The following is a 13,746-nucleotide window of genomic DNA, read 5'->3' as shown; positions in this document are numbered from 1 at the left end:
GTTTTTTTTCTTTTTTTGTTTTGTTTTGTTTTTTGTTTTTGTTTTTTTAGTTAAACATTGGCATTTGAAGTTCATTTTAACAATATTGGAAGATTCAAGAAAACCAAAGAAAAGTAAAATGTCTTTTTTTTTTTTTTTTTTTACAATTTCTTATTATAGGAAAAAAATTAAGGACACCCACACATTTATGGGTAACCACTTAAAATAGATAAAATTACAGGTGTATCACATCAGGTGTAAATTATTCAATCCTTGTTACAGACCATTTTGAAGAAGGCTTGTCTTATTTAAGCCTCAGATATTTAGTTTGGTTTGTTCTTAATTGTGATGGGTATCACCGTGGTGAGATCCAAAGAGCTCTGTGAAACCTTCAGAAAGAAGATTGTTGATGCTTATGAGTCTGGTAAGAGATATAAAAAGCTCTCAAATGTATTTGTAATCAGCCATTCCACTGTCCGAAAATCATTTGCAAGTAGAGAACATTTAAAAAGCACTCCCAACATGGCCAGGTCTGGCCGTTCAAAACCCCCAAAAAATATTATCACACAAGCTCTTGCGACAGTCGATGTCAAAGTGCATGAATCTACAATCAGTAAGAGTAATTTTAATTATCATGGGAGGTGTGCAAGGAGAAACCATTTACTGTCTAAGAAAAACATGAGGGCAAGATTGAAGTTTGTGAAAGAACACGGAGACAAAGGCCAAGATTCTGCCTAATTTTCTTTAAACAGATGAGTCCAATACTGATTTATTTGGACTCCATAACAGTGGGCATGTTTGGTGTAAACCAAATACAACATTTCAGCAAACAACCTCATACCAACTGTGAGACATGGAGGTGAAAGTGTTATGGTTTGGGGATGCTTTGCTGCAGCTGGACCTGGCCAGCTCACCATCATAGAATCCACTTTGAATACTACACTGTATCAGAAGCTGAAGGGGGACTGGACCTTGAAACATGACAATGTCCTAAAACATACCAGCAAATCCACCAAGGACTCACCTGAAAGTAATAAACTGAGAATTATGAAATGATCAAGTCAAAGCCCAGATCTAAATCCTGCTGAAATAATATGGGGTGATTTAAAACAAACTATGCATGCAAGAAACCCCCCAGACATCAAACAGCTGAAAGAATTCTACATTGAGGAGTGGCATCTATTACTGCACAGTGTGTACTAACTTTTTCCTCAGTTGAAATACTCATATTTGTTTATTTCCTTTGTTTCATTAATAGTTAAATTAAAACAAGATCAGAAATTGATGTTAACATTTTTTAAGAACTTATTCATATACTATATATATATATATAAAATCATATACAGTCATGTGAAAAACTTAGGACACCCCATTAAATATATATATATATATATATATATATATATATATATATATATATATATATATATATATATATATATATATATATATACATAGTGTGTGTGTGTGTGTGTGTGTATGTTTTTTCCCCCAGAGCTGTATTTGCACTTATATTACTTAATGCAGTAATAATTCAATCCAGTTCTTATCCAGACTATCTTCTCCAGATCAGTACATTATTATACAGTACTCCGTGGATAATATAGTACTCTGTGGATAACAGTCAAGATTCAATATTTTATTTGCTATGTAACCAGTTATATACACTACAGTATAACTTGCAATAAATTATCTCTGACCCGGTTCTCCTTGGAACTGTGGAAAACTAAATTATTTCAAATTAAGAAATGAGTATGTAATAGAATATTTTACATAAATACACTGATGGTATAGAGAATTACTCTGGCTTTTGTATGCTCAGCAATGTATTGTCTTTGGTTTAAATAACAAACAAACAAACAAACAAACAAACAAACAAATAAATAAATTTGCCCAATTTAAAGCCAATATTGTATTAATGTTTTTCCTCATGTACTGTAAGGAAGGGCTGGTAATAAGCTTATTAGTTGAATTAGGTCTGTAGGGTGCAGAGAAATTAGTAAATGATTATTAAAAAGGTCTGATGGTAATGAACAGGGGCCTGTTTCAGAAAGGTGGTTCAAACAACTCTGAGTTTAAACTTGAACTCTGAGTTGACAAACCCTGAGATGGGAAACTCTGAGTTTTCGGTTACAGAACAGCTGAAATGAGTTAGTTTTATCAACACTAAATTGACTGACTCTGAGTTAAGCACGTACACCACAACTAAAAAAGCCATTATCAATGGAGCACAGATATAACGAGTCACCATGGCAACAGCGTCAGACAAAAGAAAAGTCTGCATATTTCTGCAAGTGCTTATGCAAGCATATGGAGAATTTGAACGCATATTTAAAAATAAAATAAAAATAATTAAAATAAAAAAGCAACACTGCTGTATAAAACAATAGTGAATTTAACATCACATTTTAAAAGGTGTGTGTGTGTATATATATATATATATACGTATATATATATATATATATATATATATATATATATATATATATATATATATATATAAATATATACGTATATATATATACGTGTATATATATATATATATATATATATATATATATATATATATACGTATATATATACGTATATATATATATACTGTATATATACATAAATTATACATTTCAAAGTTATATTTTTAATGTTAACTTTTCCCTCTAGTTACTCCCTTTGTTCAATTCAAGGATAAATCATGCAAGGGGCAGTGGTGGCTCAACTGGATAAGGCGCTGTATCATAGCTGCCCCTGCACTCTGACCCCAACCTCCTCAGTTGGGGTATGTGAAGAAAAGAATTCCACTGTGCTGTAATGTATATGTGGTGATAATATGGTTCTGTTCAATTGTATATTGTTTATTTCTTGTCTCTTCTTATTGTTCAGGTGGTTGAGGTTGATATGGGATTTAGAAAGTAATTAATAAGTAAGTAGACCAAATTAGTAAGTAGACCAATACTTTCTAGAGAGAGTAATTATTACATTACACATTATTACATTAGATTACATTACAGATGTGATCCCTATCTTTTGCATTTAAGAAAACCTGACACTTTTTCATTGTAACTTTGAACAAATGTTTTAAACTCATGGTATCTTAAGGATGTAACCTAATGAGCCAGTATTAATGTATTCAATGCTAGAGATTTTAGCACTTATGTACGTCGCTCTGGATAAGGGCGTCTGCCAAATGCTGTAAATGTAATTTGTAGTTAGTAATTAAGAACTATTTTAAAGTTAATTCCCAACTGTTATAATATCAGAAGTATTTTATTTTATTAGGAAGCATCACAAAAATTGTCAGAAAGCGCTTAAGAGCGAGGCACACTTTCCTGACTGCTCTGCAATCAGTAGCCTTACTAATGTGTCCTGCATCCCCGATCTTATACACAAAACTACCATTTGCAAAGAACCGTAAGGCAACGCAAAGCATCTGCTCGGATGTAAGAGCACGGCCGTGATGGCTGATGGATGAACGTCGCTTCCTCTTTAAAAAAGTGGAGGAGACCGACAGAAACTTTGGGTTTACTGAAGAAAACCTGCTCCAGACCAGGTTAGGTTCACAGAGTAAGCTATTATGGTAACTGACTCGGAGTATATGTTACCTCTCTTTCAGAAACGGGCTTAACTTAACCTGCTTTCTCGGGTTTAACATACCTCCCTTTCTGTAACGGGAAACCCAGAGTTTCACTCCTTTCTGAAACAGACCCCAGGTCAAATCTCTGCTGTTCGTAGGAAATTGTGGTAATGTTTCTCCGCACCGCCAGGGTGCAGCGTGTGCTTGTTTTACCTCGCATCAATTGGTGGCAATAAATGAAGAGGAAAAGGCGCCGAGCGCGTGTGTGTTCTCCTGAGAAGCTCAGAGAAACTTCAAGGCACGTCGCGGCCTCCAGACACGTTTTATTAGATTAAATCGAAGGTAGGAAGAAATATGAAGTAATGTTGATCTCCAGTGCTGTGTAGATTTACTTGTAGATGTAGTACAGGGGAAACAGTTAGAGTGTGAACCTTTACTTGCTAGTTAGCGGTTAGCAGTTAGCTCAGTGCTCAGTGTTCAGTGTTCAGTGTTCAGTGTTCAGTGTTCAGTGCTCAGTGTTCAGTGCTCAGTGCTCCGTGTTCAGTGCTCCGTGTTCAGTGCTCCGTGTTCAGTGCTCAGTGTTCAGTGTTCAGTGCTCAGTGCTCCGTGTTCAGTGCTCCGTGTTCAGTGCTCCGTGTTCAGTGCTCCGTGTTCAGTGCTCCGTGTTCAGTGCTCCGTGTTCAGTGCTCCGTGTTCAGTGCTCCGTGTTCAGTGCTCCGTGTTCAGTGCTCCGTGTTCAGTGCTCAGTGTTCAGTGCTCAGTGTTCAGTGCTCAGTGTTCAGTGTTCAGTGCTGTTTATTAACTAAAGGCTGGGAATTCTTTCATAAACAACGAAGTGCAAGGAAATGGTTATAAAGCGTTAAATAACATCGCAGTCAGCATGTAAGGAAGTGTTTAAGTTTAATAAGTTAGTGTCTTAGGCCTGTTTGCTGTGAAATGTCAGGGTTTTGTCATTTTCTCCTTAGTGTGAGGTTGTGACACGTGAGTTTTCTCCTTAGTGTGAGGTTGTGACACGTTGAACACGTCTATAAACACGTCTATGTAAAAGGTTTAAGCAGTTAAAAAATCTACCGGAGCAGATGCTTCAATTAGCTACTAACTTCTCGCGTGCGTGTGTGTGCGTGTGTGTGCGTGACACACAAACTCGACAGAACACACAGTCATTTGTAAAGATTTAAATATTCATCTTCAAAAGTGACAAATGTTTGGCATTTGTGTTAAACAGCAGTTCCAGTCAGTCTGTGTCATGAACAACAGTTCTCAGTAAATGGAGCACTGAACTTGAGCTTGAATCTCCTTCTCTCCTGAACACTACATTTGTGTAGCTGCATTGTGCTTTAAAATGCCCTCGACATCATTTGTTTGTCCTTGTACTTTACTCTTATGATCCGATGCACATACGATAATATTCCAAAAAATGATTGTGGCAAGTTTCTCGTTATTTTAAACATGGTAGATTTGATAGGAGAGAAATGTGTGTGTATGTAAAAAATATATATACGTGTGTGTGTATATAATATACGAGAGCGCATGCGAGCGTGAGCTATAGTGAGAGCAGAAGGTATAATTTGTAGGTATAATTTAAAGATTTACTCAAGTGGAATTTTGTTTGTATTGTAGAATCTTCATCATTAAGGTAGAATTTAATTTAATCTACCATTGGATGACACACTCTGGTGATGCTGTAGGTGTGCCGATAAAAGGTGGTGTTCCTGTTGCTATTGAAACAGTAATGTGTATTTTTAGGGGCAAGAAGTGAATACTGTGTGCAAATGTATATGCTTCATATCAGCAGTGCAGTACATATCTGTCCTTAAGTTTAGATTATGGCTTTACAGTGTTTACAAGCTAGTGGGGAGTTTTTGCTGACTATAAGATGTTAGTTACCGTGCCTGTAAGGTGAACCTCTACAGCCGGGCTGTTCAGTTGTCATCACGAGGACGATGACATGAGAACTTTTGTTAATATCTTTTCGTCTGAAACGACATTAAACCTGCTGTACTTACACTTGCGAATCGTCATTCTCATGCATGAATGGCATTAAAGCGAGTAATCACACATCCCTCACAGTTCATCTCCTGTACCACTGCATGTGTCCTGCACTAACAACATATACACCTGATTTCACTGCTCATGTGAAATCTGTGTCATTTCTCTCAGTAGAAGGCAGGCTAAATGTAGTTTAAATGGGCATACTAGAAGAATTTATTTTGACAAATACCATGAAACAATCTTTTTCGTGTTGTCAACATATGTGCATTTAAGTCTCAGTTAAATTGGTTACATTCTAAATGAGTCTTATACGGCTGTCTGATTTACCCATTTGAATATAGAAACAGTTTACTTGGGTGTCGTACAATGCACTGTTGTAATGTCAATGCAACACAAGCATGTTTGAATGTAGGGGGAAAAGCTTACTGGGGGGGGGGTGTTATGGTTTAAAAATACAACATATAATGATAACTCCTATATTATCATTGTTCATATTGCAAGCCATATCTCTCCTTTGGTATGCCTTTCATGAACTGACAAACCAATTGAATAGCCCTGCTCTACAGGCTGCTGTACCCCATTAGCCAGGGTGAGGTACAAATGGCTAAAAGTGAGGAACAATATAACATCACACACTAACATTGGTGGGACTTTCAAATTGTCGGTCATTTTCAATGCTTGATGGAATTGTATTTTATTTGCCTGTAAAAAGGCAGCAAGTACTGGGTTTTCTGCCACAGTGTAAGCTAAAGCAGCTCAATCTTTCCCCTTCAACTGCTGGTATAATGAAAGGCTTTATAACCAGTGTGATCAGATCTGTCAGAGCTGATTTACAAAGCAGATGTTAGAAAATGCAGTTTTCATAATTGATCATTCGTGCAGGTTTTTTAGTGTGTTAATTTTTTCATCTCACCCTTTCCTTGCATTTTCCATTAACCTCTAGTTTAAAGACAGGAAAAATGAGCAGTTTAGCATTTTATGTTCATTACCAGCTGTACATTTGGGAACTATACTAAAGGCATATTTATAATAAATTTATAATAGCTTTCTAATAATCAACAGATATAAAGTACAATTTGAGCGTTAATATTTATTGACCTAACCGGCAAGAATTGACAGCATAAAAACCCTTTTCCTGTAGCATAGTAACAGATTGTATGTTATGGTTGCATTTGTCTGGCCCATATTTGTTTCTAATTTTGAAAATCTTTCTAGACTTTTGAGCTGCCATGCCTGCGAAAAAAGCTACAAAGAGAAGAAAAGAAAATGAGACTGAGGACCCTTCACAGAAAAAAGTGAAAGGTATGCTAAAATGGATAGTACTGGATAATGCTGTTTTATACAACAGTGCTGTAATGTTTTTTTTTGTAGAGATGTTTTCATAGAAATGTTGATGCACGTCTCTGGCTCTTGTGTTTGAATGTAGTCTCTCACAGGAGTCACGGTCAGGAGAAGGGACTGGTCCTGGTTCTTGGGCAGGGAGATGTGGGCCAGCTAGGTCTGGGTGAGGATGTGCTTGAAAGGAAGAAGCCTGCTTTGGTGACACTTCCAGAGGGCATTGTGCAGGCTGTTGCAGGGGGCATGCACACAGTGTGCCTCAGTGACACTGGAAATGTATGGTTCTTCAAAAGTTTGTCTCCACGATTTAAGGATGAAGCTTGTTCTTGTTGAGATGTACATTTTTGTCATTACTGTTTCATGTTGCAGATCTACACATTTGGCTGCAATGACGAGGGGGCTCTGGGCAGGGATACCTCAGAGGAGGGTTCTGAGATGGTGCCAGGAAAGGTGGAGTTAGCAGAGAAGGTGGTACAAGTCAGTGCAGGTGATAGCCACACTGCTGCTCTCACAGAGGATGGATCAGTCTTTATCTGGGGATCCTTTCGGGTGAGCCAACTTTAAACAAAGCTTTTTACTGTGGAATAAACATTGTCGAAATTTATACAAAATCTGCTAAAAGTCTAGTTTTTTATTCTGGGTGTGCCCATTAGAATCTTACCATTCTCATTGCCCTGTACAGTTTGAGTTCACTATTTAAAGACCTTGCCAGTTGATGTTGATCAGTTAGCTGATCTAAAGTTTTGCTTGATGGCCAACAATTTAGTTTTAAATACTGCACTTTTTTTTTTTTTTAACAGGATAACAACGGTATCATTGGCCTCCTTGAGCCGATGAAAAAATGTACCTTGCCCGTCAAAGTCCCCATAGACACTCCTGTGGCAAAAATAGTTTCAGGTGAGGTTTCAGCTCGTCATAGGCTATTGATTGGTAATGATTGGTTTTGGTTCTAATGAAACTTTGTTGCTCTGCTGTAAAGGAAATGACCACCTAGTAATGCTCACTGTGAATGGCTCTCTCGTCACTTCTGGCTGTGGAGAGCAGGGCCAACTGGGAAGAGTACCGGAGTGCTTTGCCAACCGAGGGGGAAGAAAGGGTTTGAGTATGTGGTGGTTTGTTTGTTTTTAAATGTTGCATAAATGTGATTACTGTTTTACCCATTAGGTTTGTGGTTGGGTTTGTTTTTTTTTTTGTTTTTTTTTTAATTCATTTATTTATTTATTTATTTTATTATTATTATTGTCTTTATTTATCCCATTGAAGTGAGGTTACTGGAGCCACAGATGGTTATGGTGAAGCCTCGTGGGAAGGTCCAGTTTACTGATGTCTTCTGTGGGGCATACTTCACGTTTGCCATATCTAAAGATGGTCATGTCTATGGCTTTGGACTCTCTAACTATCACCAGCTGGGTGGGTTTTTGGTTGCAAGTCACTAATCAGAAATCAACATGTAGTGCAAAAATTCATTAGTATTGCAGTTCTGGAAAATTATATGCTTAATTTTTAAGGATATGAACACGGTATGTAGGATACAAAACCTATTCACCCAACTAAGTTCTATTTAACCAGCCTTATTTCAGTGTTTGTAATGTTTTTGTTTTAAGGTACCTCAAGCACAAACACATGCTTTGTTCCGGTAAAGCTCACTGCCTTCAAAAATTCCACAACCTCCTGGGTCGGCTTCTCTGGTGGACAACACCATACTGTCTGCTTGGACTCTGAAGGTAAATACACATTTTTAAACACAGTTGTTCACCTTCAAAACAGTTGCACATCAGTGACTAATAAAACCGCACATTTAAAAATCTTGATAAGCAGTTTGTTTTTCACTTGCAGGGCAGGTTTACAGCCTTGGTCGTGCTGAATATGGGCGCTTGGGCCTGGGAGAAACTGTGACAGAAAGGAGTGAGCCAACATCGGTTAGAGGAATCACCAGGGCCTGTATGGTAGCATGTGGAGCATCTGTGAGCTATGCAGTCACTAAAGAAGGTTGGCTGGCATGCTTATCAATCTTTCAGCAAAGTTATTTGTAAATGTTTGCATAAGCCAACGTATACAGAAAATTACCACCATTTTCAAAAGTTTCTGAAACCCTGATTTTTGTGTTCATTCATTTACACTCTTAACTGCCAGTCAGCACTTGTTCAAACTACTTCACATTTAAATGACTCCCACAAAACAATCAAGTGGAAACATGCCTAAAGTATCAGGTGCTTATGGATACGAAACACAGAACATAATTTCTTTGTATATTCATTAGTCTCCTTAGACGATGATGTTTGCAGATTACATTGCGATCTGTAGTGAGAGCAGGGAGCAGGTGGAGGAAAACCTGGAGAGGTGGAGGTTTGTGCTGGAGAGCAGAGGAATGAAAATCAGTCATAGTAAGACTTGGTACATGTGTGTGAATGAAAGGGAGGGAAGTGGAACAGTAAGGTTACAGGGTGAAGAGGTGAAGAAGGTACAGGAGTTTAAGTACTTGGGGTCAACAGTCCAGAGTAATGGAGAGAGTGGGAAAGAGGTAAAGAAGCGAGTGCTGGCAGGTTGGAATGGGTAGACAAAGGTGTCAGGAGTTCTGTGTGATAGGAAAATATCAGCGAGAATCAAGGGGAAGATGGTTTGGACATATTCAGAGGAGGGAGAGTGAGTATATTGGTAGGAGAATGTTGGACATGGAGCTGCAAGGCAGGAGGCAAAGAGGAGGTTTATGGATGTAATTAATGAGGACATGAAGCTAGTGGGTGCAAGTGTTGAGGGTGCAGAAGATAGGCATAGGTGGATGAGATGATTCGCTGTGGCGACCCCTGAAGGGAAAAGCCGAAAGATGATGATTCAATTCAAACTGACTGTTGGGTGTCTGCTGCACAGAATATGAGCATAAGTCATAAAGCAGGCATTGGTGGCACACAACACTAGGGATTATACAGAACATATTGGTCACTTAGTGCTGAATAGAGTGTTGCAGAGCTTTTAAGAAGGTGCTGTGGCAGGCAGAACTGACTTAAACTCCATCTGAGCAATTGTTGTGCAGTGCCTTTTATATATAGCAGCATTTAATTTCAAAAGATTTATGGTGACTTGTCAGTGACATTAGCTAGTCTTACACCTCCCTTTTCTGTGTACATTACAGGTTCTATATATGCATGGGGCATGGGCACCAACATGCAGCTCGGCACCGGAGATGAAGAGGATGTTTGGAGCCCAGTTGAAATGGTGGGCAAGCAGCTGGAGAACAGGGTTGTTCTTTCGGTCTCCAGTGGAGGGCAGCATACGGTCTTACTGGTCAAAGACAAGCAAGAGAGCTGATATTAAACCCAGATGCTGAAAGCTGAGCTGTACTACTGTTCTGGTGGTAACTCTAAAACTAGACCTTAATCTGGATGCTGGGGATAATCTGGGGTTTATACTGCCTGTACTGTGCTAAGTTTATTGGTTAGGAAAGATTGGAGATGTGTCAAGAGGTAAAGATAGGTGGGTCTCATCTGATTAAACATTTCTCCCACTTTGTGGTGAGCTTAAGCATTTGCTGGGTGTACTCCAGTGGATCATGATGATAAAAGAAATTATTTTTTTTTTAATTTTGAAAAACTTTTGCTTTTTCTTAATTCTTTTTAATGCGTATCAGTAGTAAGATTGCCAGCTGTGAGTGAGCATATGTATGTAATGTATTGAAAGTTTAGTGTTTTTAGGAAGGTTCCCTGCAAAGGGATTTTAAAAGTTAATATTTTTGCCCAGAGCAATACATATGGACCGTGGCTGCAGCTGCAATGTGTTCTTTACATTTTTACTGGAAAAGAAATTTGTTTGGTATTGCTGTCATTTGCAGTATTCAATTGTTTTCCTTAAGAAGCAAATACCGGTTGTTGATTGCATCCATGATGTGCTTGCCCTGTGGGAAGTGTAATAAAAACTGAAATCTTTACAGAGGTTTTTTTTTTCTTTCCCCCTTGTAATGAACTTTCATCAGGAAAGATGGTCCCTCCGAAAGCCATTTCTCAGTACTGATGGTGTTTGTCTGCTCTTGTTAAACAAAAAATACCATTTTAGAACAAAATCCTTGCTAATTTAGTTTAGTCTGTTTTAATGACATAGTGAGTTACCTGTTGCCTGGAATATTTAATTTCTTATTACATTTCCTAGTAAAGTAAATCATTAGGTCTGTGCAGGGTACAGAATTTTTTTATCAAATTAGATACGTTTTACCATTATGGTTGTAATGACACAATTTAACATTGATTTCAAATAAAAGTGATCTTTGAAGTAATGGTGTGAAAGCTTAAACTTGAGTTTATAAGATTTCATGGAAAATGTCCTAATGATATTGCAGTTGTTTCAGAACATTGCATTGATGTTTCTGAATACCAAATCAATCAAATTCTGTGTTTCAAGAGTGAATTGCATTGTGTGCTTGCTGCCCAGTTATAATGAGTCATGCAGAAACTGTAGTGTCTGAGCTGAAAAACCCTTGTTTGCTCATTTAGTCTAAAACCTTTGAAATGTTAACAGCCTTTTGTGCAAGCACATACCTGGGCTTCAATTTCCCTTTGTTGATATTTGAAAGAACTAGTCTTCTGTTTTATGCCAGAAATTCATACCTTTTAGTACTTGTTCATTTTTGAGAAGTAACCTTTAAGCTATTCCATTAACAGCTTTTTATTTGTATTGATTTCCAGAAAGTTTACTGAATAACCCAGGCTTAACTGAAATTTGGAAAACAAATTTAGACCATATTATGGGTGGGTTTCTTTTTAGCAGGACTTGGTTAAAACCATCTGAGGAACTGTGTTCAGATTAATTGAGCTCAGTGTTTGATTTCCAGCATGCCACCAAGCAGGATTTTATATGGCTCACTGCTCTCCCAGCTGTCCTCTGTGTGTCCTTGAACAGCTTCTCTCATCAGGGCTGTGAATCCTTAATAGTTCCCCTTGTGTGGGTGTGTAATGTGTAAAACGTATGTAATGGTGCTTTGGATGTATTTTTTTTTATTTCTTATTTTTAGTATTAAACCCTATTTGAGCTCAATACCTTTTGACATATTAATCGATTCTGCCCCCTTTTATAATTAGGTGAGGATACTTCAAGAGATTAAAGATGAAGTCATTACTGTTATTGACTTCAGATATCAACTGGTGGTTTAAGTATAAATGTTACACAGAAATAAGGTAAATACTTGTATGCAAAACTTCACAGATGCAGAAAAAGTATTTGCACGATGTGTGCATCACGTTTCAAATTTACTGTCAGTTTTCTGTGGATTAATCCCTTTTAAACAAAAAATTCACAAGTACAATATTGTCACTGTCCAATAGGAATACCTGTAAACCTGCTCATGTGTATGCTGTTATTCATACAGCCCATCATTTTTGTATAAGTGGAATGCATAAAATCATTAAGAGCATAAATTAATGTTCTCAAATCAAAAAGCAGAATAGGGAAGATATGTGACATTAGCCACAGTATGATTGTTGGAATTGGGTGGGCTGTACACAAGTGTTGAGTTTACACACAATGATGTGGTGGGGCAAAAGCATGTGAATGGATAAATTTCAGTACACATAACACCTTAAACCCTGAGGTGAATGGGCTACAATAGTGGAAGACCACATCAGGTTTCTTTCTTGTCAGCCAAGAACAAGGATCGGAGTTCATCATTGGCATGCACATACCCAAACTAGGAAAAAAGCCTGGAAAAGGGTTGTTTATTTTATTTCCTTCCCATCCCGATGTTTATCAGTTTGAGTCTGTGGACATGATGGACTCGGATTTCTGCTCTTGGCTGATAGGAGCAGTGCTGTTCTGCTATCTATGTCATGGTTGATGTGTTCACTGAGAAGCTTTTCTGCTTATTACATTTGTAAAGAGTGATTATTTGTTATTGTTGCTATGTCCTACCTGGCAGCTTGATCCAGTCTGGCCATTTTCCTATGACCTCTCCAACAGTTTCACCCACAGAACTGTCACTTACTCATTGTTTCATTTTTATTTTTGCACTGTTCTGTTTAACTCTGGAGACTACTGTTTGTGAAAATCCCAGAAGGTCTGGAGTTCCTGAAATTATAACCACTCAAACCAGTTCATCTGTTACAAACAACTATGCATCACGTCAAGTCACAGGTCACAATTATTTCCTCAATGTTTGATGTGAGCAATAACACAAGCTCTTGTTCTGTGTCTACATGATTTTATGCAGTGCTACTGCCATATTATTGGCTGATTAGATAACTGTATAAATGGTTTGAAGAATTATAAAATAGGTTACATTGTAAATTGTTATATAGATAAAAAAAAAGTCTGTTTTCCTCTCACTAGAATTCCTAGTTATAAAATGAAAAACTTTACCTGTTCGGGCAAGAGAGAAAAAAGCAACTGAATCTACAGAAGCTTGAAATGTTTTTTTTTTTTTCCTTTTTTAGTGCAATATTGGGCCATCACTGTCTTTCTTTCATTTATTTACTTATTTTCACTCTCCAGATTGGCTACAGTTGACTCTTATAACATTACAGTCAGTCTTTCATGCCTGTGTGTTTCATGAAGTTGGTGTGATGTTTGGTGTATCCGAGCTGGTGTATAATGTATGTTGACACATTTTTATCCAGGTCCACCTGGATAATACCAGTGAAAATTCAGCCAGTGCTATAGAACAGGACTTCTCAGGAGCACTGTATTTTTTTTTTGTTTGTTTTGTTTTTACAGACTATACTGTTCCCTTTTTCCTTGTTTACTTTTGCATTTTTCCCTCTTATACAATGTGAATTTTATATATGAAATTCTTTAATAAAATCTGACAAGGATTTTTTTATTTTTATTTTTTGGGACCAAGATATTTATTTCTAATTATCCAAGAAATCTTAAACCATAACATCTGG

At 37.3% G+C, this 13,746-nt stretch overlaps 1 protein-coding gene across 1 annotated transcript; it reads left to right on the top strand.

Annotated features, from left to right (window-relative positions):
• The first annotated feature begins 3,736 nt into the window (after window positions 1–3,736).
• rcc1 (regulator of chromosome condensation 1) lies at window positions 3,737–10,802 on the top strand. Its single transcript, XM_027149884.2, has 10 exons — window positions 3,737–3,892; window positions 6,758–6,844; window positions 6,969–7,156; window positions 7,250–7,429; window positions 7,681–7,777; window positions 7,860–7,982; window positions 8,144–8,290; window positions 8,485–8,604; window positions 8,717–8,869; window positions 10,011–10,802. Exons 2-10 carry the CDS (start codon window positions 6,772–6,774, stop codon window positions 10,184–10,186), a joined length of 1,257 nt encoding a protein of 418 aa, XP_027005685.1. The 5' UTR covers window positions 3,737–3,892; window positions 6,758–6,771; the 3' UTR covers window positions 10,187–10,802.
• Window positions 10,803–13,746: the final 2,944 nt, after the last annotated feature.

The sequence above is a fragment of the Tachysurus fulvidraco genome, chromosome 3, assembly GCF_022655615.1.
Source record: "Tachysurus fulvidraco isolate hzauxx_2018 chromosome 3, HZAU_PFXX_2.0, whole genome shotgun sequence".
In the NCBI taxonomy this organism is placed as follows: domain Eukaryota; kingdom Metazoa; phylum Chordata; class Actinopteri; order Siluriformes; family Bagridae; genus Tachysurus; species Tachysurus fulvidraco.
The sequence above is the reverse complement of the archived record's forward strand: the minus strand, read 5'-3'. Positions and strand labels throughout refer to the sequence as shown.